Source organism: Uranotaenia lowii, chromosome 3, assembly GCF_029784155.1.
Source record: "Uranotaenia lowii strain MFRU-FL chromosome 3, ASM2978415v1, whole genome shotgun sequence".
In the NCBI taxonomy this organism is placed as follows: Eukaryota; Metazoa; Arthropoda; class Insecta; order Diptera; family Culicidae; genus Uranotaenia; species Uranotaenia lowii.
The window spans coordinates 351,428,248-351,453,566 of NC_073693.1; the positions used below are offsets into that span (position 1 = coordinate 351,428,248).

The 25,319-nt window shown below is 34.7% G+C and overlaps 1 protein-coding gene across 4 annotated transcripts in view; it reads left to right on the top strand.

The window, feature by feature from the left end:
• The window catches only part of LOC129751017 (band 7 protein AGAP004871-like), a 396,735-nt gene that overhangs the window by 93,586 nt on the left and 277,830 nt on the right, over positions 1–25,319 (top strand). The window contains exon 1 of one of the 4 annotated variants that reach the window (XM_055746255.1): positions 5,802–6,150. The exons of the other annotated variants lie outside the window; for them this stretch is intronic. Coding sequence (XP_055602230.1) covers positions 6,054–6,150 — 97 coding nt within the window. The 5' untranslated portion in view covers positions 5,802–6,053. Of the gene's footprint in view, positions 1–5,801; positions 6,151–25,319 lie in introns of those variants that run through there. 4 annotated transcript variants of the gene reach the window in all.

The window sequence follows — 25,319 nt, forward strand, 5'->3', positions numbered from 1 at the left end:
ATGCAGTCATTTGAACCAATCGTGCCACAGCGTCGTTGCGATGCGTTCATTTGCAATCAAAAGTCGGCGTGCTATGTTCGCAAGCCGACGCTTCCGAAGATAAAGTTAGTTTGATCTGGTCGGGAAAAAGTCGAACGCTGCATGCAAAATGATGCGATGCTTTGCACCTCTGCTCGCACGAGATAATGCTTTGAAAATTTTGTTCAAAACAACAGCAACCAAAACAAAACTGGAATCAAATAAGTTATTAAATTATTCAAATTTTCAATCACGCCCAAGTTAGTCGCGAATTGTCAAAATTGTCAAAATTTTCAAAATTGTCAAAATTGTCAAAATTGTCAAAATTGTCAAAATTGTCAAAATTGTCAAAATTGTCAAAATTGTCAAAATTGTCAAAATTGTCAAAATTGTCAAAATTGTCAAAATTGTCAAAATTGTCAAAATTGTCAAAATTGTCAAAATTGTCAAAATTGTCAAAATTGTCAAAATTGTCAAAATTGTCAAAATTGTCAAAATTGTCAAAATTGTCAAAATTGTCAAAATTGTCAAAATTGTCAAAATTGTCAAAATTGTCAAAATTGTCAAAATTGTCAAAATTGTCAAAACTGTCGAAATTGTCAAAATTGTCAAAATTGTCAAAACTGTCAAAATTGTCAAAATTGTCAAAATCTTCAATATTGTCAAAATTGTCAAAATTGACAAAATTGTCAAAATTGTCAAAATAGACCATATTGTCAAAATTGTCAAAATTTTTAAAATGGTCAAAATTGTCAAATTCGTCAAAATTGTCAAAATTGCCAAAATTGTCAAAATTGTGAAAATTGTCAAAATTGTCAAAATTGTCAAAATTGTCAAAATTGTCAAAATTGTCAAAATTGTCAAAATTGTCAAAATTGTCAAAATTGTCAAAATTGTCAAAATTGTCAAAATTGTCAAAATTGTCAAAATTGTCAAAATTGTCAAAATTGTCAAAATTGTCAAAATTGTCAAAATTGTCAAAATTGTCAAAATTGTCAAAATTGTCAAAATTGTCAAAATTGTCAAAATTGTCAAAATTGTCAAAATTGTCCAAATTGTCAAAATGGTCAAAATTGTCAAAATTGTCAAAATTGTCAAAATTGTCAAAATTGTCAAAATTTTCAAAATTTTCAAAATTGTCAAAATTGTCAAAATTGTCAAAATTGCCAAAATTTTCAAAATTGACCAAATTGTCAAAATTGTCAAAATTGTCAAAATTGTCAAAATTGTCAAAATTGTCAAAATTGTCAAAAATGTCAAAAATGTCAAAATTGTCAAAATTGTCAAAATTGTCAAAAATTGTCAAAATTGTCAAAATTGTCAAAACTGTCAAAATTGTCAAAATTGTCAAAATTGTCAAAATTGTCAAAATTGTCAAAATTGTCAAAATTGCCAAAATTGTCAAAATTGTCAAAATTGTCAAAATTGTCAAAATTGTCAAAATTGTCAAAATTGTCAAAATTGTCAAAATTGTCAAAATTGTCAAAATTGTCAAAATTGTCAAAATTGTCAAAATTGTCAAAATTGTCAAAATTGTCAAAATTGTCAAAATTGTCAAAATTGTCAAAATTGTCAAAATTGTCAAAATTGTCAAAACTGTCGAAATTGTCAAAATTGTCAAAATTGTCAAAACTGTCAAAATTGTCAAAATTGTCAAAATCTTCAATATTGTCAAAATTGTCAAAATTGACAAAATTGTCAAAATTGTCAAAATAGACCATATTGTCAAAATTGTCAAAATTTTTAAAATGGTCAAAATTGTCAAATTCGTCAAAATTGTCAAAATTGCCAAAATTGTCAAAATTGTGAAAATTGTCAAAATTGTCAAAATTGTCAAAATTGTCAAAATTGTCAAAATTGTCAAAATTGTCAAAATTGTCAAAATTGTCAAAATTGTCAAAATTGTCAAAATTGTCAAAATTGTCAAAATTGTCAAAATTGTCAAAATTGTCAAAATTGTCAAAATTGTCAAAATTGTCAAAATTGTCAAAATTGTCAAAATTGTCAAAATTGTCAAAATTGTCAAAATTGTCAAAATTGTCAAAATTGTCAAAATTGTCAAAATTGTCAAAATTGTCAAAATTGTCAAAATTGTCAAAATTGTCAAAACTGTCAAAATTGTCAAAATTGCCAATATTGTCAAAATTGTCAAAATTGTAAAAATTGTAAAAATTGTCGAAATTGTCAAAATTGTCAAAATTGTCAAAATTGTCAATATTGTCAAAATTGTCAAAATTGTCAAAATTGTCAAAATTGTCAAAATTGTCAAAATTGTCAAAATTGTCAAAATTGACAAAATTGTCAAAATTGTCAAAATTGACAAAATTGTCAAAATTGTCAAAATTGTCAAAATTGTCAAAATTGTCAAAATTGTCAAAATTGTCAAAATTGTCAAAATTGTCCAAATTGTCAAAATGGTCAAAATTGTCAAAATTGTCAAAATTGTCAAAATTGTCAAAATTGTCAAAATTTTCAAAATTTTCAAAATTGTCAAAATTGTCAAAATTGTCAAAATTGCCAAAATTTTCAAAATTGACCAAATTGTCAAAATTGTCAAAATTGTCAAAATTGTCAAAATTGTCAAAATTGTCAAAAATGTCAAAAATGTCAAAATTGTCAAAATTGTCAAAATTGTCAAAAATTGTCAAAATTGTCAAAATTGTCAAAACTGTCAAAATTGTCAAAATTGTCAAAATTGTCAAAATTGTCAAAATTGTCAAAATTGTCAAAATTGCCAAAATTGTCAAAATTGTCAAAATTGTCAAAATTGTCAAAATTGTCAAAATTGTCAAAATTGTCAAAATTGTCAAAATTGTCAAAATTGTCAAAATTGTCAAAATTGTCAAAATTGTCAAAATTGTCAAAATTGTCAAAATTGTCAAAATTGTCAAAATTGTCAAAATTGTCAAAATTGTCAAAATTGTCAAAATTGTCGAAATTGTCAAAATTGTCAAAATTGTCAAAATTGTCAATATTGTCAAAATTGTCAAAAATGTCAAAATTGTCAAAATTGTCAAAATTGTCAAAATTGTCAAAATTGTCAAAATTGTCAAAATTGTCAAAATTGTCAAAATTGTCAAAATTGTCAAAATTGTCAAAATTGTCAAAATTGTCAAAATTGTCAAAATTGTCAAAATTGTCAAAATTGTCAAAATTGTCAAAATTGTCAAAATTGTCAAAATTGTCAAAATTGTCAAAATTGTCAAAATTGTCAAAATTGTCAAAATTGTCAAAATTGTCAAAATTGTCAAAATTGTCGAAATTGTCAAAATTGTCCAAATTGTCAAAATTGTCAAAATTGTCAAAATTGTCAAAATTGTCAAAATTGTCAAAATTGTCAAAATTGTCAAAATTGTCAAAATTGTCAAAATTGTCAAAATTGTCAAAATTGTCAAAATTGTCAAAATTGTCAAAATTGTCAAAATTGTCAAAATTGTCAAAATTGTCAAAATTGTCAAAATTGTCAAAATTGTCAAAATTGTCAAAATTGTCAAAATTGTCAAAATTGTCAAAATTGTCAAAATTGTCAAAATTGTCAAAATTGTCAAAATTGTCAAAATTGTCAAAATTGTCAAAATTGTCAAAATTGTCAAAATTGTCAAAATTGTCAAAATTGTCAAAATTGTCAAAATTGTCAAAATTGTCAAAATTGTCAAAATTTTCAAAATTTTCAAAATTTTCAAAATTTTCAAAATTTTCAAAATTGTCAAAATTGTCAAAATTTTCAAAATTGTCAAAATTGTCAAAATTGTCAAAATTGTCAAAATTGTCAAAATTGTCAAAATTGTCAAAATTGTCAAAATTGTCAAAATTGTCAAAATTGTCAAAATTGTCAAAATTGTCAAAATTGTCAAAATTGTCAAAATTGTCAAAATTGTCAAAATTTTCAAAATTTTCAAAATTTTCAAAATTTTCAAAATTTTCAAAATTTTCAAAATTGTCAAAATTGTCAAAATTTTCAAAATTGTCAAAATTGTCAAAATTGTCAAAATTGTCAAAATTGTCAAAATTGTCAAAATTGTCAAAATTGTCAAAATTGTCAAAATTGTCAAAATTGTCAAAATTGTCAAAATTGTCAAAATTGTCAAAATTGTCAAAATTGTCAAAATTGCCAAAAATGTCAAAATTGTCAGAATTGTCAAAATTGTCAAAATTTTCAAAATTGTCAAAATTATCAAAATTGTCAAAATTGTCGATTTTTCGATGAAACGCAAAAAACTAGATGTGGGCGACAAAAAAGATTTTAGATTTGAACATAAATTCAGTTGATTCAACTATTGCGATGTTCTTGTTAGAAAACCATGTTTGCAAGCTTAATATTGTCACAAACTTTTCCCTAACAAAACCGAAACTCCAGCAAATCGTACAGCTTAATTTTTCCAACTCGCTGCTAATCGTTCTGCCAAGGTGGCTCGAAAGACAGGGTTTTGTGTGATGATTTTTTCCCCGGAAAACCTCACTTCCTTCCCCTGTATTGAGCAAACTTTTATTCCTTTTTCTCATTCAAGTCAAGCTGCAGGTGTTCCACAGATTTCACGACAAAGTGAAACTTTATTTATAAAGTGTAGATTGCGGGATTTGTGGATGCTGGTGGCGTACTCTCACTCTTTCTCGCCCACTTAAATGTTTGTTTCTGATCTTCGTTCTCTTGTGTCGTTTTTTTTTTTTTATATTATCGTCGTTATTCACTCCACTTCTAAAGTGACTCGACGCTCTCATGATCTGACAAGGCAAAATTCTTTTCCCTTCTTCCAACTTGTCGTTGTGGTTGAATAAATAGTTGTGGCGATTGTTTTATGAATAGGGGAATAAATTGTTTTCGAAAAGTTGTTCTACGTAGGACGCACTCCTACTCGTTTGGGTGGGCAGAATCGGAAAAGTTTCTTTTTCTGGCTGTCAACGCTTGTCTTGAAAGTACAAACTATAGAAAACATTAGGCAGTAAGCAAAATAAATCGTTCCTCGATTATAATTTTCCTTATCTAGTTTCACTAACTTGGAAACTTACACCAAATTTGAAAAGCTTGACAATTTTGACAATTTTGACAATTTTGACAATTTTGACAATTTTGACAATTTTGACAATTTTGACAATTTTGACTATTTTGACAATTTTGAAAATTTTGAAAACTTTGACAATTTTGACAATTTTGACAATTTTGACAATTTTGACAATTTTGACAATTTTGACAATTTTGACAATTTTGACAATTTTGACAATTTTGACAATTTTGACAATTTTGACAATTTTGACAATTTTGACAATTTTGACAATTTTGACAATTTTGACAATTTTGACATATGAAAATTTGTCGTTTGAAAGTTCCTTTTAACTACTTATTGCAAATAAATTTCCCTGTTAGTCAGTGGATGATCGAACTACTAACAAACAGTCAACTCACCCACATTTGATGTGTATGATTCACGAATCATCTGGTCAAAGATTAGAATGCATGGAATGTAGAGATACAGTTACCTTCAAGGGATGCTACTTTGGAACAGTTGATTGCAGTCTTATACTGTCAACCGAGAATTTGAATTCCTATTAATATTGCTTCATGTCACGGTTGTCAACAACCTATACTTGCACCAATCATGAACTGATATGTGTATAGTTACATACTTGGAGTAATTTCATCACTCGACACACCACATTTTATGGTCACTGAAAGGAAATGCTGTGAAAAAAAACCCCAGCAGGCTATCAGCAGTTGTAATGACGACCGGCAAGCAAACAAGCAAGTCGCGCCCCAAAGCAACTGAACAAATTGCTGGACAACCTGTAAATGTACGTTTGTTAATACACAATCAGTATCGGCTGAAGTTTGCGACGCGTTGAGACGTCATTCTGTTTTACGCGGAAAGTTCGTACCGAATTGGGGATTGTTTTCGTGGTAGTCGCGTGCATAGTTTTTAACTGCTCCATTAACTCGGGACCGAAAAGTTTGACAGAAATCCGTTTCCGGTTGATACGTGTTTTGAACTTTTTTTCCAAACGCAACCATAGGGACCCGCCGAGGTTCTTTCGAGCTGAAGATGACGGCCGAGTCGACTTCTTCCACTGCAAACACTACCTCGTCGACGGCCAGGATGATACAGAACCAGAATCGGGAACCGGCTGTCGAAATTAAATGTGAGTTAAAATAGTGGAGGACAATTTCTATTTTGCAAACAAACTTAAGGTAGAATCCAAGGTGTGTGTATATATAGGAGGTGTTACCGAAAATCAAATTCCCGATTCAGCTATTTTGGCTATTTAGGCTATATGCAACTGCAGAACTCATGGAGTTTGTTTACCAACAAGCCACGGAAAAGCTGAGAAAATAATCTTATGTTTGTAAACCAATTGAGAGCCTCGCTCACTCCTCGCCTTACTTACTGTGAAAGTTGGAGAACCTCGTGTTTCAAAAAACCTTGGTAGAATCTAATGGTACCAAAAATGTACCTACTTGGATGAGTTAAATGACAGATCTAAAATCTTAAAATGCAGTATTCTTTAAGATTATTTCAATGCATTTCTCTCATATATATAAAAAAAAAACAAAATTATTTTGATATTTTAAATTTTAATGATAGTTTAAGTTAAACTTTAACTATCATGAAAATCTAAAATAGTAAATAAGCAATGACGGTTGTAGTTTTTATAAGTTACGTCAAGATAAAACTAGCATGACGATTGATTTCAAAGGTTCCTCAAGTGGATTGATTGATAACAACGCTGAGGGCTTCCTGTCTGTGGAATAAAAATAGACTCAGTCTGGTTTAGAATAACCCTTGAATCAATCCTCTTCTGAATTGGTCGGACATAAAAAGTCGTAAAACTATTACCTAGGTGTTGAGCTTATAAATACGCCCACTTGACCGGTTCTTTTTTTCGCTTCCTTTTAGAAAGTCGGTCCGCCAAACTAAAACAGCTGTAATTTGCAATTCGCTGGAACGAATTTCACCAAATAACTTTTTTTGAGGTATTTACAGCGTTGAATTAGAATTTGCTGACCATATAAGCTATACTCTATACCATATACCCCCTCAAAATGTATATATGTTTTTTTGTTTCGATTATAGTCGTTTTACCATCTTTATGGCATTCGCGACTTACATCAAAATGTATATGTTAATTTAATATGACTTAAACTTGGCTTAAATTTCCAATAAATCGCACTTTATATTTCAAACCGATCAGTTCAGGTTTGGGAGGACCGAATTTATAGATTCGAGTTGCATTTGAATCTTTTTCAAAAATGTCAACAATGTTTTTTTTTAATTTTGTGCTAAAAATTTGAATAGTCTTTTAAACAGATAAAATAGCTATTTAAGTTATCGATCAAACGTTTGGGCTCACCCTCAGTATGGTGTATCGCCAAAAAGTTTGGGATCGTGCGAAACATGAAATTTAATTTCGTGCATATCTCTGTCATCAAACAACGTATCGCTAATCTGAAAAGCTTAGCTTAGCTTAGTTTGTTTGACTACTCATATCCACCTTAAATCATTCAACCCGAAATGCTTCTCTAACATTGTTTTCCTAATATTATAATTTTTTGATAATTTGAAACAAAAAAAAATTGAATACATTTCGAGCTCCATGATCGCTGGCGTGGCTGAGAAGAACGAGTTCCACATCGCCAATGGTTGCTACCCCGTGATTGATCGAGACCATCAGTTTTGCGCAAGCGCCAAAAGAATGCAGCTTGGGATTAGCAATTCATTCTCAATCAGGCTTCTTCCATTCTCTTGATTTTGCCTCACTTTTTCTCCCCTTATTGTCAAACGCCTGTGAGGAACATGTTTTCTCCCACACAATGCGAAAAGCAGCCCACTTTTTGTTGGAGAGCATTTCAATCACGTAGTCATTCAATTTTCTCAACGTAGCTGGCGAGGAGTTCATTTTCACCCTCAATCATCACGTTACAGAGGTTAAAATTGTTTTTCTCCCACAGTTAAAGAGGGAGAATTGCTCACCAGCTTCTCAGTTACTGGCTGAGAAATCAACAACTTGACAAATTTGTGGGTGTTCCGGCAGTGGTTCAAATTCTGATTTAGAACAAAACAAGAAAAAAAAAACTATGTCGTAAGTTGATTCATTAATTCTATAAAATGTCTTGATTAAATCATATAAATTCTTGTACGAAAATTTCAGTTCTGTGGCAAGTTCATTATCTGCTGACGCTGAGCAATCGCCACAGCAGAAAGGGATCGGTTGTAAAAGGAAATCCTGCAATATGATGGACTATTTCAACGAAGTAAAAGATACAGCTGGCTCTAAAGTTGGTGTCAAATGTCGGATTCCGGAGTGTGATTCCGTTTTGACTTACGTCACTACATTCAACATGGAGCGACACCTGATCGGTAAGCATGAAAAGCTAGCCACTGAAATCGGTTTGATAGCCGAAGTTTATTCAAAACGTTTAATGTTGTAGGAACATCTTATCAAGACGTGGAAAGCTTTTATCGAATTAGATAAAACTAATGGATCAATTTGCTCTGCATCCGCTGGCCCAAGTACTTCTACCCAGCCGATTGGCAAACTCAGCCGTCTATAGAACAGAAGCTTCAGCAAAATGCACAACCACAGGCACAGGCGAGCTGTACTGATATTGCTATCCAGTGTACTTGATCGTCTTCCTTTGGACACTGACATTTTGCATTGGTGGGAGGAGAACAAGAACGATTACGCAGATCTTTACTGATTGGCTTGTGTTGCGCTCGCAGTGCCATGCACTCAAGTCAGTGTTGAAAGATCCTTCAGTGGATACGGTCAAGTGCTGACACCAACGCACACCAAATTAGGGAAGGAAAAGCTGGAGATGGTTATGTTTATTAAACTAAACGCGGACCTCTTTCGGACATATCATGTCAAAATCCAAGATTTTATAACTGATGATCAGAATCATTGATTTCGAACGATTGATTTGAAGTCAGTTGTTTTTTCACTGTTTGAATTTTTGTTTTGTTTTTTTTTTAAGTTTGCATAATAAATAAATGTAAATAAATAAAATTTGGTAAGCAAAAACATTACCGGTTTAATAAATAAAGAGTGATTGTCTCGGATACCCCCCGGAGAAGTGACTTGTTTCTGACTTGAAATGACTCATGTAAGTTCACATTAAAATTGTCGTTGTGAGAAGATTCAATTTCTCACCACGCATACATAGGTACATAAATTCGGATTTTGTGGAATACATATGTAATCATACGCTACCGAATCAAATGAAATGCTGAAAATTACGAGAAACCATCGTTTCAATGTTGGTCTACCTCCTAGTTCACAAAATCGGATAGGACCCTTAGAAAAAAAAAAAAAAACATGCCTGAATTGAACCCTACAATAAAGCAGGTTGACAAATTCAAAGTCAATGTTCCAAGGTTCTACGTAGAATGAGGATGGTCTAAACACACATAAAAGCTGTCCACGTGATAAGGTAAAACGACCAAATTTCCTATGCGGTTTGCATTTCTCTTCCTCTTAGGAGCAATGAGAATAGCAAAACTATGCCCTTGCGTTCACTGAGCAATTCATTTCACTGCTCACACGTAGCGTTGATGAGGTTTTTCCAGAGTCCCATAACAACAGTGCTCTGCCTAGTAGGATGGAAATGAACATAAAAATTGGACTCCCAATTATTGGGAGGGAAAAATTTCACTGTCTCTTTTTGTTCAAGATGAGCTAAATGAAGCCTGTTCTCAATGCACAAAACTCATGCTCTCCCTTTAAAAAATGATCAATAACGACGCCGGCCACGTCCTAGTAGTCAATGAGGGATGGAGGAAGGATTGTGTAGCATCCTTGCTATCTCCCATCAATTCCAAATTCCCAATCATAAAAGTCTTATGAGTAAAAAAAACCCATGAGTCTGTTAAACGGATTTCACGGTCATAAAACAATTAAGTATTTTGCTTCACGTGCGACCTTTACCGACGCGCGGAGGTAAGCATAGTTTGTTTTCCTTTACGTCGACCCACCGATGAGTCTGTTATGCTTTCTTAGCAACCTTCTGTGGGGCGTCGTTTATTGTTGTTTTATACATGGGCTTTCCAAAGCGCTGCATTATGTCTGACTGACTGACTACCATTGTAATCATAGTATTTAAGAAACTCGGAAATAAAGATTGACGTTCATTTACCCAACTAGTAATCGAGGCACAAAGAGGTGCTGCCGGTTGTTCATTCAGCTTTCATCCGAAATCCTTAAAACGCCAAAAAGGTGGAAATACTAAATGGCGACCGTGATTAGTCGACAGTAGTGAACCGTTATCGGAAAAGTGTTTCTGCACAAAAAAAAAAAAAAATAAGACAGTGAAAATGGGCTGGTTTAGTGACACAGTGATCAACAACTTTGAATCCAACACACTAGAAATCCGGGTGATTGCCGGTGCTGCTGTGCTACTAGTGGCTGCAGTTGTACTATTCATGTGTCTACGAACACATTCGAAGTTTCAAGAAGCAAAGACGAGGCAGGCAGTGCAACGCGAAGTTCGCCTAAATAACATAAACGTCCAATAATCACTAAAGACAAATAAATTCGCAGCGAAAAATCGAAATTTCGCGACCTACAAGTGTGAAAAAAAAACAAATGCTTCGCTGCAACTACGCAGAAGTGTTAATCAAAGAGACAGTCCATTATAGTGCAGTGCGAATCAAGCCAATCGGTCGGCTTTAGTTAAAAACAATTAAAACAACAACAAAAACAGTTAAAACCACCTTCAAACATATCGCCAAAATTCCGTTAGAGTCCAGGGAGCGTCTGTTTGAATCGCTCTCGATGGAACTGTATGCCGGCGTTCAGCAATTACGCGCCGTCGACGCCGATCTGGATTCGTCGGCACTGGAAAACTACTAAAACGAGATGGACCTGCCAATAAACATCATCAACCTACAAACCACAATAGCACCCCGGAGTCGGAATCGTTAAATGGAAAACATCAGCAGCAGCAGCCGAAATTCTATGGAACCAGGGAATCACCGCCACCGACCGAGCAGAACGAGGAGGAAATGGTACCGGAGTAACCTAAATAAATAAATAAGAAAAAAAATCCAAAGGAAAGACCAAGGTAAGACGAAATGCATGTCTATAAATAAAAGAAGAAAAGTATTTTTTTACAATTTATTTTGTTTCCGAATAAAAAACTTTTATGCTTGTTTCCCCTTTGGATTTTCAAAACATCAAAAGTGAAGAGAGAGAAAAAAGTTTACAAATTTATTCTGCCCTTAATGGAATTTTTTGAAATCAAACTCGAGAGACTAAGAAAAATCGAGAGAAATCTTAAAAAGGCACCAGGTAGAATCTACACAAAGGTATTCCTGGAGAAAATATTAAAAGAAACTCATAAATTAAGGAATGATATCACAGATGAACTTGTTCGGTTAGAAGAGGTGATAGATGAGGTAGATCATTTAAGAATTAATTTTGAAGCAAAACTTTTAGCAAGCAGCACAATCCATATAATTGAATCAAAAATTCCATTTGCAAAAAGTGGATGTAACTACTCATTAAAAAACATAGCCCGAGTAGCAATTATTTGTAAAAAATTAACAATGACGAATAATACTTTTGATATAAAAACGGCTACGGCTTTAGTCCAGCCATATGATGGTTCGGCAGGAGGATTGAGCGCTTTTATGGATGCGGCTACCCTTCTGCATGAAATAACAGCAGAAGCGCATCAAGCAGTAGCTGCAAGATTTTTAAGAACACGACTGACCGGTAAAGCAAGATTAGGGCTACCGGAAACTGCTACTACCATCACATCAATCGTTCAGAACGTGAAAGCACGTTGCCAAGAGAAAACTTCTCCTGACAACATTCTAGTTAAAATGAAAAATATTCGACAGAAGCAGTCTACACAGACGCTCTGTGACGAAATTGAGAGTTTGACTGTCCAATTAAAGGCAGTTTACCTCGACAAAGGAATACCAGAAGATGTGGCATCGCCTATGGCAAACAAGGCCGGCGTCGATGCCCTAATTGGAGGTATTAACAATAACGACACTAAACTGATATTAAAAGCAGGGACTTTCAATGATATTAAGGATGCTGTGGTAAAGGTACTAGAAAATGATACCACTAGCAACGCTCAGGTATTTGCTTTCTCTGGCAGAGGCAGATACCAATCAAACTATAGAAACAATCAAAATCGGCAATACGGCAATAATTACCGATATCAAACTAACAATTACCAACGAAACTACGACGGAAATCGTAACAACGACAACCGTCAAAACCAAAGAAATTACAATGATAACCAAAGACGTTACAATAACAACCAAAGAGGTTACAATAATAATCATAATGGACGGAATGACAATCGCAACAATAATGGCTCAAATGATCGTGGTAGAAGGCGTAACGTATATTACGCGGAAAACGATCAGCCGTCAACGGGACAACCCCATCCAGAGACGGACAGAGAACAGGGGGTTGCACATCCCAGAATGTAAAAATTTTTACGTTCAACATGCACTATACAAACTTTATCATTTTAAAGTTAGAAATGTGTGACAAACCGTGCACTTTCATAGTGGATACGGGTGCAGACATTTCTATCATCAAAGAGCATATTCTAGAACCCACGACGAACATATATACAAAACATAAATGCATCATAAATGGAGTAACTAGTGGAAAATTAGAAACTATAGGTATAGCTTACACCAATATTCTGTTAAATCATATGAAAATCCCGGCAAACTTTCAAGTAGTTGAGAAAGACTTTCCCATAATTACAGACGGAATTGTGGGACGGGATTTTTTAACACATTATGGCACAAACATTTGTTTAAGATCATGGTTATTATCTTTCGATTACCAAGGTCAAAACTTCGAAATTCCGATCGAAGACAATTTTGAAGATAAGATTATAATACCACCAAGGTGCCAAATAGTCAAAGAGGTAAAGTTAGATGGAGTATCTGAAGACAGTGTAATAATCGGAGACCAAATTGGTCCTGGAATTTTTTATTCCAACACCATAGTCAGTCCATCTGCAAAATTTGTTCAAATTATTAACACCAATGAACAGCCTGTTACAATTTTTAATGATTTTAAACCAAAGGTACTCCCACTAAGGAAATTCGATTTCAAAGCTCAAGGAAAACAGTCGAAGTATAATAAGCAAAGGTTGGAAAAACTGGAAAGAGAAATCAAATTAGATTACTATCCAGAGGCTGAAGATAAATTAAGAGAACTTTGTTTCAAATATAATGATATCTTTTCCTTGGAAGGAGATACCTTAACTGCAAACAACTTCTACAAACAAAAAATCTCGATGCAAGAGGGACATCCAGTTTACATTAAAAATTATCGTACCCCGGAAGCTCATCTCCAGGAAATCGATAGACAAGTTAATAAAATGTTGTCAGATAAAATTATTCAGCCGTCGATAAGTCCATTCAATTCACCGATATTATTAGTTCCCAAGAAGTCGGAAAAAGAGAAAAAATGGCGACTAGTAGTGGATTTCCGTCAGCTGAATAAAAAAGTAATTCCTGACAAATTCCCATTACCAAGGATTGATGAAATCTTAGATCATTTAGGCAGAGCGAAATTCTTTTCGACTCTAGACTTAATGTCAGGATTTCATCAAATCGAATTAGAGGAAGATTCAAAAAGGACAACAGCATTTTCAACGGACTCAGGGCACTACGAGTTCAATCGTCTGCCCTTTGGACTAAACATTTCCCCAAACAGCTTCCAACGAATGATGCAAATAGCACTAAGTGGATTACCCCCAGAATGTGCATTTTTATACATCGACGACATAATTGTTGTCGGATGTTCAATAAACCATCACCTCTCCAATTTGGAGAAGGTATTTGAAAAATTGCGTTTCTATAATTTAAAATTAAACCCATCTAAATGCAATTTCTTCAAAAATGAAGTTACATATTTGGGTCATCACATTTCTGAAGCTGGAATACAACCCGATAAATATAAATATTCGGTAATTCAAAACTATCCTAAACCCACTAACGTCGATGATGTAAGACGGTTTGTAGCTTTCTGTAATTATTACAGAAGGTTTATTAAAAACTAGCTGACCCGGTAAACTTAGTTTTACCTTCTTAAAAATAAATCGTAAAAACTGTTTTATTTCCTCTACACGTCCTTAACTGCATCGTGCTCGCGAAAAGATTCTTATGGAAATCGTAACAAATAAAGTTGAATTTGTATTGGGACCACCTCCATAAAAAGTGAGATCCTTGAAACTATTATACAAACCATCTCTGACCCAAAAAACCCTCGGATACCAAATTTCACTTCATTCCGACCGACCATTCATACGTGATGTTGTTACAAAGAAAACGCCTCCATTTTTATATATTAGATGTGAAGAGATAACTTTGTATGGGGACCCCCCTTTCATCAAAAGTGAGATTCTTGAAACTATTATACAAACCATCTCTGACCCAAAAAAACCCTCGGATACCAAATTTCACTTCATTCCGACCGACCATTCATACGTGATGTTGTTACAAAGAAAACGCCTCCATTTTTATATATTAGATGTGAAGAGATAACTTTGTATGGGGACCCCCCTTTCATAAAAAGTAAGATTCTTGAAACTATTATACAAACCATCTCTGACCCAAAAAACCCTCGGATACCAAATTTCACTTCATTCCGACCGACCATTCATACGTGATGTTGTTACAAAGAAAACGCTTCCATTTTTATATATAAGAAGATAAAGAGATAATTTTGTATGGGGACCCCCCTTTCATCAAAAGTGAGATTCTTGAAACTATTATACAAACCATCTCTGACCCAAAAAACCCTCGGATACCAAATTTCACTTCATTCCGACCGACCATTCATACGTGATGTTGTTACAAAGAAAACGCCTCCATTTTTATATATAAGATGTGAAGAGATAACTTTGTATGGGGACCCCCCTTTCATAAAAAGTAAGATTCTTGAAACTATTATACAAACCATCTCTGACCCAAAAAACCCTCGGATACCAAATTTCACTTCATTCCGACCGACCATTCATACGTGATGTTATTACAAAGAAAACGCTTCCATTTTAATATATAAGATGTGAAGAGATAATTTTGTATGGGGACCCCCCTTTCATCAAAAGTGAGATTCTTGAAACTATTATACAAACCATCTCTGGCCCGAAAAACCCTCGGATACCAAATTTCACTTCATTCCGACCGACCATTCATACGTGATGTTGTTACAAAGAAAACGCCTCCATTTTTATATATAAGATGTGAAGAGATAACTTTGTATGGGGACCCCCCTTTCATAAAAAGTGAGATTCTTGAAAGTATTATACAAACCATCTCTGACCCAAAAAAAAACCCCGGATACCAAATTTCACTTCATTCCGACCGACCATTCATACATGATGTTATTACAAAAAAAACGCGTCCATTTTTATATATAAGATGTGAAGAAGAGATAACTTTGTATGGGGACCCCCCTTTCATAAAAAGTGAGATTCTTGAAAGTATTATACAAACCATCTCTGACCCAAAAAACCCTCGGATACCAAATTTCACTTCATTCCGACCGACCATTCATACGTGATGTTGTTACAAAGAAAACGCCTCCATTTTTATATATAAGATGTGAAGAGATAACTTTGTATGGGGACCCCCCTTTCATAAAAAGTAAGATTGTTGAAACTATTATACAAACCATCTCTGACCCAAAAAACCCTCGGATACCAAATTTCACTTCATTCCGACCGACCATTCATACGTGATTTTGTTACAAAGAAAACGCCTCCATTTTTATATATTAGATGTGAAGAGATAACTTTGTATGGGGATTCCCCTTTCATAAAAAGTCAGATTCTTGAAACTATTATACAAACCATCTCTGACCCAAAAAACCCTCGGATACCAAATTTCACTTCATTCCGACCGACCATTCATACGTGATGTTATTACAAAGAAAACGCTTCCATTTTAATATATAAGATGTGAAGAGATAATTTTGTATGGGGACCCCCCTTTCATCAAAAGTGAGATTCTTGAAACTATTATACAAACCATCTCTGGCCCGAAAAACCCTCGGATACCAAATTTCACTTCATTCCGACCGACCATTCATACGTGATGTTGTTACAAAGAAAACGCTTCCATTTTTATATATAAGATGTGAAGAAGAGATAACTTTGTATGAGGACCCTCCTTTCATCAAAAGTGAAATTCTTGAAACTATTATACAAACCTTCTCTGACCCAAAAAACCCTCGGATACCAAATTTCACTTCATTCCGACCGACCATTCATACGTGATGTTATTACAAAGAAAACGCCTCCATTTTTATATATAAGAAGATGTGAAGAAGAGATAACTTTGTATGGGGACCCCCCTTTCATAAAAAGTGAGATTCTTGAAAGTATTATACAAACCATCTCTGACCCAAAAAAAAAACCCCGGATACCAAATTTCACTTCATTCCGACCGACCATTCATACATGATGTTATTACAAAGAAAACGCGTCCATTTTTATATATAAGATGTGAAGAAGAGATAACTTTGTATGGGGACCCCCCTTTCATAAAAAGTGAGATTCTTGAAAGTATTATACAAACCATCTCTGACCCAAAAAACTCTCGGATACCAAATTTCACTTCATTCCGACCGACCATTCATACGTGATGTTATTACAAAGAAAACGCCTCCATTTTTATATATAAGATTTTGCAAATATTGCATACCCATTAAATAAAATGCTGCGGAAAAATGCCATTTTTGAATGGAAACCAGAATGCCAAGAAGCGTTCGACACACTCAGAGGTAGTTTAACCTCTCCCCAAATTTTACAATTTCCAGATTTTAAGAAACAGTTTATTTTAACAACTGACGCGTCCAAAACCGCTTGTGGAGCAGTACTTGCTCAACAACACGGAAATTTTGAACTCCCTATCGCTTTTGCTAGTAAAGCATTCACAAAAGGCGAGTCTAATAAATCAACAATTGAACAGGAGCTAATTGCTATTCATTGGGCAATTATGCACTTCAGACCATATTTATATGGCCGAAAATTTTTAGTCAAGACCGACCATAGACCGTTAGTGTATTTATTCTCAATGAAGAACCCCTCATCGAGATTAACCAGAATGAGAGTAGATCTTGAGGAGTTCGTATTTGACGTTGAATACGTCCAAGGAAAGTTAAATGTGGGAGCAGATGCGTTATCTCGAATAAGCATGGACTCCGACATTTTACAAAACATAAATGTTCTTATGGCTCAAACAAGATCCATGGAAAAAATTAAGGAAACAAATCAAGAATCAATACAAGTGACCAACGATACATTTGAGCCTGATCAACTCAAATCGTATGAGGCGTTGAACACGTACGAAATCTTTGATTTACCTAAATTGATTTTAGAAGTTGATCGCGACAACTCTAATTTCGGAAACATATTAATACAAATTACCAATAAAACTAAGAAACGTCAGCTAGCGACGTCAAAAGGTAAGCTCATACCTGAAAATTATGAATTAAAAAATATCCTGCAGGAAATCGAAAAAATGGCCACTTATCTCAATATCGATACTCTAGCTCTAGCGCTAGATAGCGATATATTTCAGCTTGTGAGACCACAATTCTTTAAGGAGAAATGTGGACAAGAACTGAAATCATGGCCTCGGTCAATCACGGAGTAGCAACCATTGGCAATGTGGAACTTGTTCTACTGAGCCACGCCAGCGATCGTGGACCTCGAAGTGATTGTTATCATAATATGTTTTTGGAACAAGCAATGCATACATTTTCTATAACCATGTGCTTCGGGTTTTACGGTTTAAGGTGGATGTGAGTAGTTAATCAAGCTAAGCTAAGCTAAGCTAAATGTGGACAAGAACTGAAATCAGTTAAAATAATACTTTATCAACCGAAAAGGTTGATACTTGATGAAAATGAGCAATTGGAAATTATCAAAGCAAATCATGACTCCCCACTAGGAGGTCATATTGGAGCAAATAGACTATATAAGAAATTAAACAATCTTTACAGTTGGCCCAACATGCGAAGAAAAATCGAAAAGTACATTAAATCCTGCATAAAATGCAAAGAAAATAAACATGGCGTAAAGACGAACGAAAATTTTGTCGTATCGCCAACGACATCTAAGACTTTCGATACCATCTCCATGGATACAATTGGACCTTTTAACAAATCCAATTCCGGAAATAGGTACGCGCTGACAGTCCAATGTGATTTGTCAAAGTATGTCGTGATTAGACCAATTATAGACAAATCCGCTGAGGCGGTAGCCAAAGCCTTTGTAGAAAGTGTCATTCTGATTTACGGAGCCCCTTCTGTCATTCGGACAGATCAAGGTACCGAATATAAGAATGAACTTTTTGACCGAATATCCAACTTACTTGATTTTAAACATAGACTGAGTGCTCCATATCACCCACAAACGATTGGAGGTTTAGAGCGAAACCACCGTTGTTTAAACGAATATGTAAGGCAATTCGTAAATGAATCTCAAACAGACTGGGACGAATGGTTGCCATACTATGCGTTTTGCTATAACACCACACCAAACACCGATGTAAATTATACACCTTTCGAATTAGTTTTTGGTAGAATTTGTAGTTTACCACAAAATTTGAAAACACCAACACAAATAGACCCACTCTATAACATAGATTCGTATTATCATGAATTAAAACTGAAATTACAAAAAGCTACTTTGATGGCTCAGCAAATAATTGGTAAAATGAAAGATAAACGAGCAATTGACCAACAGAATAAAGCAAACCCAATCCAAGTAAAAATAGGAGACAAAGTCATGCTGACAAACGAAAACAGAAGAAAATTGGATAAGGTATTCAAAGGACCTTATCGTGTTAGTGAAATTATACATCCTAATGTGATTTTAATCGATAACCAGAACAACAAAACCACTGTACATAAAAATAGGTTAATCAAAGTATAACTCACAGACAAACTTATACTTCTTTAGGGGAAAGGGATTGTGTTAGGTAGTATTTTCTTATAATAAATCCTTAGAAAAAAAAAATATCATTACCATTATGCAAAAAAAAAAAAAAAATAAATAAATAAATAAATCTAAAGAAAACATATGTAAGAAAAAAAAATTATATGTAAAAGAAAAACACAGTCAGACGTAACTCAGACTTTGAGAATGACTACGTCATGCTTTCTAAAAGGGGTAGGTGTAGCATCCTTGCTATCTCCCATCAATTCCAAATTCCCAATCATAAAAGTCTTATGAGTAAAAAAAACCCATGAGTCTGTTAAACGGATTTCACGGTCATAAAACAATTAAGTATTTTGCTTCACGTGCGACCTTTACCGACGCGCGGAGGTAAGCATAGTTTGTTTTCCTTTACGTCGACCCACCGATGAGTCTGTTATGCTTTCTTAGCAACCTTCTGTGGGGCGTCGTTTATTGTTGTTTTATACATGGGCTTTCCAAAGCGCTGCATTATGTCTGACTGACTGACTACCATTGTAATCATAGTATTTAAGAAACTCGGAAATAAAGATTGACGTTCATTTACCCAACTAGTAATCGAGGCACAAAGAGGTGCTGCCGGTTGTTCATTCAGCTTTCATCCGAAATCCTTAAAACGCCAAAAAGGTGGAAATACTAAAATTGTTAGTGAAATACTTTTGAGGATCCACTATAAATCTATTATTCCAGTTTTCTTCAAAAGCTTGTTTTGAAAACTCTGAAACAATGATAAGTCAGTTTCACCAGCTATAGAAACCGTCTATACGTCTGCGAATCTATATTCAAGTATCTCAGGAAGGGTTTGGATCAGGAGCCATTTTTGGAAAATGGTGCGATCTTCGTTTAACCCACACCTCCTAAGCTCCTAGACATTTCTTGAGAATCTCCTATTTATACCTACGGACTAAGGAGTGTTATTAATTTGAATATCCAACACTCAAATAATTGGAAAAGCAATCATTCAAATTTCTCACAAGCAAGCTGTTTCTCTCATTAAAATCTCTATAACATCATCCTAGCAAATAAATTTTTGGTTGGACTAACTAGTGTAGATCTATTTGTTATAATATACACTTTTAACAGAACAACAAACAAGATAAGAATCATGTTCAAAAATTTGTAGATATTTGGATTGCAAATCGAATACCAAATATGCCCCGTAAATCTAACAATTTTTTTTTCTTATCCTATCAATTGCAATCTTCTACAATGCGTTCAAATTCTAATTGAATAAAAAACATCTCAGTAGAAATTTAAAATTATTAAAAAAAACAATACTCATGGCAGAAAATTAAGGAAATTGATTTTTAATTTAACCTATTATCGTATCGCTAATCTGAAAAGTTACATTTAATGCTCATGAGTTGTTTTCGCTTTTTGGATATTTAGTAAAAATGTTTAAATTTTGAATATTTTAATTCATTTAAAAAATTGATATTTTATTTTTTAATCGTTCTTGGATTTACTGCGTTCTAAATACTTTTGTCGGAATTTTATGTTTCCGAATTGTTTATCATTCTGTGTTATGTGTATCCAATAAATTATTTATACCCTGTGTCGGTAAGAGAGGCTATAATGCACTGTCAAGTGTATTAAATCGGGATTTTAATAAAGCTTTTAGACAGCCTTAGTTTCATTTCAGAAAGCCTATTTTTAACTTAATTATCGATGTATATAAAAAGCTATTTCTGTGGATTTGTTTGTTTGTTTGTTTGTCCTTTATAGACTCAGCCATCTTACGAGCTAGAGAGCTGAAATTTGGCATGGATACTCATTAGGACCAGGAATGATGATAAATGATTTCAGATTTTTGTATGACCCCTTCTAAATGGGGTCGTCCATACAAGATAAATATTGTTTTCACGATATTGACGTTATTTTTCGTCGGATTGTGACAAAAGTTTGCAAAAGGGTTTTTGACAAATGAGAAATTGATTCCAAGTATTGAATTTCGTGTCAGGGGTCGGCAAAAGGGGTCGTCCATATGAACTGTTCAGTGTTTTTGTTATATTGACGTTATTATGCATTGGATTGATATGAAAATTTGCACATGAGTGTTTTGAGGGACGAGCAATCGATTACAGGTATTAAATTCAGAGTCAGGCGTCGTCCAAAGGGGTCGTCCATATCAACTTTTGACGTAGAATTTCGTCTAACGGCAACACTATAGGGGGACAAATTGAAATTTGCAAACGAATCTCGCGTCACGAAAAACGCCTCTTTCACAGACATCACATCTAAAGGATTATGACGTCATCACCAACGCCTGCTTTGATGGGTTTTGTTTACGAAAGGTATAAAACAAAGGGCCCGTCGGTCAACCCGGTTTCTATCGCTGTTTGCCGTCGAACTGAACAGACCGTTGCTGCGCTTCGATCTGAGTGTGGACTCCACCAGTGGTAATCCGACCCAGATATCGTTTCGAAGTAGTTCAGTGGCAACCGTGGACCAGTGAGCAGCGATGACAGCCACCAGCGTAGACAGCCAGCGGCGGAGGACTTCAGTGGTAGTGGCAGGGATCCTACAGGGCATCGCAAGTGGCGTTGCATAATCGAATTATGTCACATGGTCCGATTATGTTGCATGATCGGATTATGTTTCATGAAAAGATTATGTTGCATGATCGATTTATGTCACATGGTCGATAATGTTGCATGGTCGGATTATGTCATATGGTCAATTTATGTTGCATGGGCGATTATGTCACATGGTCCAATTATGTTGTATGATCCGATTATGTTGCATGGTTAGATTTTGTCACATGGTCGAATTATGTTGCGTGGTCGGGTTATGTCACATGGTCCGATTATGTTGCATGATCCGATTATGTCGCATGGTTCGATTATGTTGCACGATCGATTTATGTCACATGGTCCGACTATTTTGTCATATGGTTGTATTTTGTCATATGGTCCGATTATGTTGCATGGTTGTATTTTGTCACATGGTCGGATTATGTCACATGGTCGATTATGTCACATGGTCGATTATGTCACATGGTCCGATTATGTTGCATGGTTGGATTTCGTTACATAGTCGTATTATGTTGCTTGGTTGGATTTTGTCATATGCTCGATTTATGTTGCATGGTCGATTATGTCACATAGTCCGATTATGTTGCATGATCCGACTGTGTTGCATGGTTGGATTTTGTCACATGGTCGGATTATGTCACATGGTCTGATTATGTTGCATGGTCGGATTATGTCACATGGTCGATTTATGTTGCATGGTAGATTATGTCGCATGGTCCGATTATGTTGAATGATCCGATTATGTTGCATGGTTGGATTTTGTCACGTGGTCGATAATGTTGCATGGTCGGATTATGTCACATGGTCGATTTATGTTGCATGGTAGATTTATGTTGCATGGTTGGATTATGTCACATGGTCATTTAATGTTCCATGGTCCGATTATGTTGCATGGTCGGATTACGTCACATGGTCGGATTACGTCACATGGTCGATTATGTTGCATGATTTGATTGTTTCACATGGTCGACTATGTTGCATGGTCGGATTATTTCACATGGTCGATAATGTTCCATGGTAAGATTATGTCACATGGTCCGATTTTGTTACATAATCGTATTATGTCACATGGTCTGATTATGTTGCATGATCCGATTATGTCACATGGTCGATTATGTTGTATGATCGAATAATGTCACATGGTCAATAATGTTGCATGGTCTGATTATGCCACATGGTCAATTCATGTTGCATGGTTCGATTTGGTCACATGGTCGGATTATGTCACATTTTTGTTGCACGGTCGATTATGTCACAGGATCGGATTATGTCACATGGTCCGATTATGTTGCATGATTCGATTATGTTGAATGGTTGGATTTTGTCACATGGTCGGATTATGGTCATGATCGAGTTATGTAGCATGATCGGATTTTGTCACGTGGTCAGAATATGTTGCATGGTCGAAAATGTTGTATGATCAGATTATGTTACATCTTCGATTTAACTGTATGATCGGATATTGTCACATGGTTGATTATATTGCATAATCAGATTGTGTCACATGGTCGATTATGTTGCATGGTTGAATTACATAGGTCACTTGGTCGAATTATGTTACATGGTCTGATTATGTTGCATGATCCGATTATGTCACATGTACTGCTTGCTCAGATAATTTCTGGTGATAGGTTTATGTCATATGGTTAAATTCTGTTAAATGGTTGAAATTTGTCACGTCATATTGCCATTTTGACACTCATATGTTGGTCATTTCAAAAATGCACCATAAGTTCTGTTATTCTATACATTGGCGATATTGGCGTTATTATGCATTGGATTGAGATGAAAATTTGCAGACGGGGATTTTAAGGAATGGACAATCGATTCCACTTTTCAAATGTTGTAGCAGGGGTCGGCAAAAGGATTCGTCCATATAAACTGTTCAACGTTTTTGCGGTATTGACTTTATTATGCATTGGATTGAGATGAAAATTGTCACATAAGTTTTGAGGGACGCTCAATTGTTTCAGAAATCAAATACCGAGTCAGGGGTCGGCAAAAATGGTCGTCCATATTATCTGTTCACTGTTTTTGCTATATTGGGGGTTATTCTGCGAGTCGAATGACGTGACTCACAAAAATTCATTTCTTCATCCTGACTCCAGGGAATGATTTAGAGAAGAAATGTTAGTATGAATGACCTCCAAAAAAAGATCACAGGTCATTTGAGCTGAAACTTCTAGCCTAGAGTGGTTTCTGGAGTCGGCTCAACGATGTGAAATTTTGTACATCACGTCACGTGACTCTCAGAATAAGCCACATTGTCTTGATTATAATTTAGTTTATAATAAAAATTTGCAAATGAGAGTTTCACAGCACATGTAATTGATTTCACGTGACAAATTTTGAATAGGAATCATTAAAAGGGTTCGTCCTTATATTTTCGATTTTTTTGCAATAATTACGTTGTTAGGCATCATATCGAGGCAAAAATTTATACACAATTTTTTGGTAGAAATGCGTCTCAATTAACAACCAAATACAAAATCATCAGCTTTAAAGTTAAAAACGAAACGAAGTTCGTACGGGATCAGCTAGTTTTATATATAAAAATTGAGGCTTTTTTTTGTAACACCATCACGTATGAATGGTCGGTCGGAATTAAGTGAAATTTGGTATCCGAGGGTTTTTCGAACCATCGATGGTTTGTATAATAGTTTCGAGGGTATTACTTTTTATGGAAGAGGGGCTCCTATTCAAAATCAACTAGAAACGGGACAAAACTCGAACAACTTGAAGACGATTTTCATGCAAACTGATTCAAGAGCATGAAGACGATTTATTAAGTAACGGGTAAAACAAAGTTAACTAGGTCAGCTAGTTGGAATTATTTTTAGTCAAAATACCTTGTTGGTAGATAGAATCAGGAAAACCCGTATACTCGGTCATTTCCTTTAGCAGCTGCATATGTCTTCCCCCCAATCACCCTGCTCAAATTTTTATTTTTATTTTCAAATTTTCATTTGATTTTTTTATTATTTGATGCACGTGCCTCAAATGAGATTCAAAGGTTTAAGAACTCATCAATATTTCACTGTGTGGTAGTGACGGCATTGATTTTAATAGCTTCATTAAGAATATTCCTTTTATTAAGCAGATAAAAGAACTGATATCGTTGAATTATGAGAGAGAAAAATACGTCCAACGATCGTCATCAATTGATGACCTGATATCGGGTAAAATTTAACACACGCTCTAAATTCCTGGCAATCACTTATAATGATTGCCCGTTTCCATAAAAAATCGTTTCGAATAAAAATGAATCTCAAAGAACGTGTCCTTCACTCGACAAATCATGCTCGGGCGATACTGGATAATATTTCTGCTTCTACCTTTCCTGGATAGAGTGGAGGCCGAGATCATATTTCAGGATGTTTCTGGAGTAAAAGAATCCATCGATTGGCTTAAGAACGCAATCCAGTACATTGCAAACAGTTCTGAAGGTTCAACAGACGTTACGGTGCACGCAGAGTTCGAGAACAGTTTGATCATTGAAGAAATTGTCGAATCAATTCGTCGTTGGCTGGCGGAGGTTCCAATAAGTAAGACTGAATCGATAACACCTGAACATGGTAAAACTAAATCGATTCACATTTTCACCTGTAAAGACGTCGAAGAGCTCAATTTGAAGTTCAATCCAGAGTACTCACCCATTCCTACTAGAAGCAGACACCGTGAATACAATCTGCTGCTGGTCGAGGGAGAAGTTTCGAGTCAGTTCAAATTCTTAACAAGGCGTCTTTCACCCGGTCATGTTTTGGTTCTGAAAGTTGGTATGTATCCAATTGCTATTCATCGAATTTCCA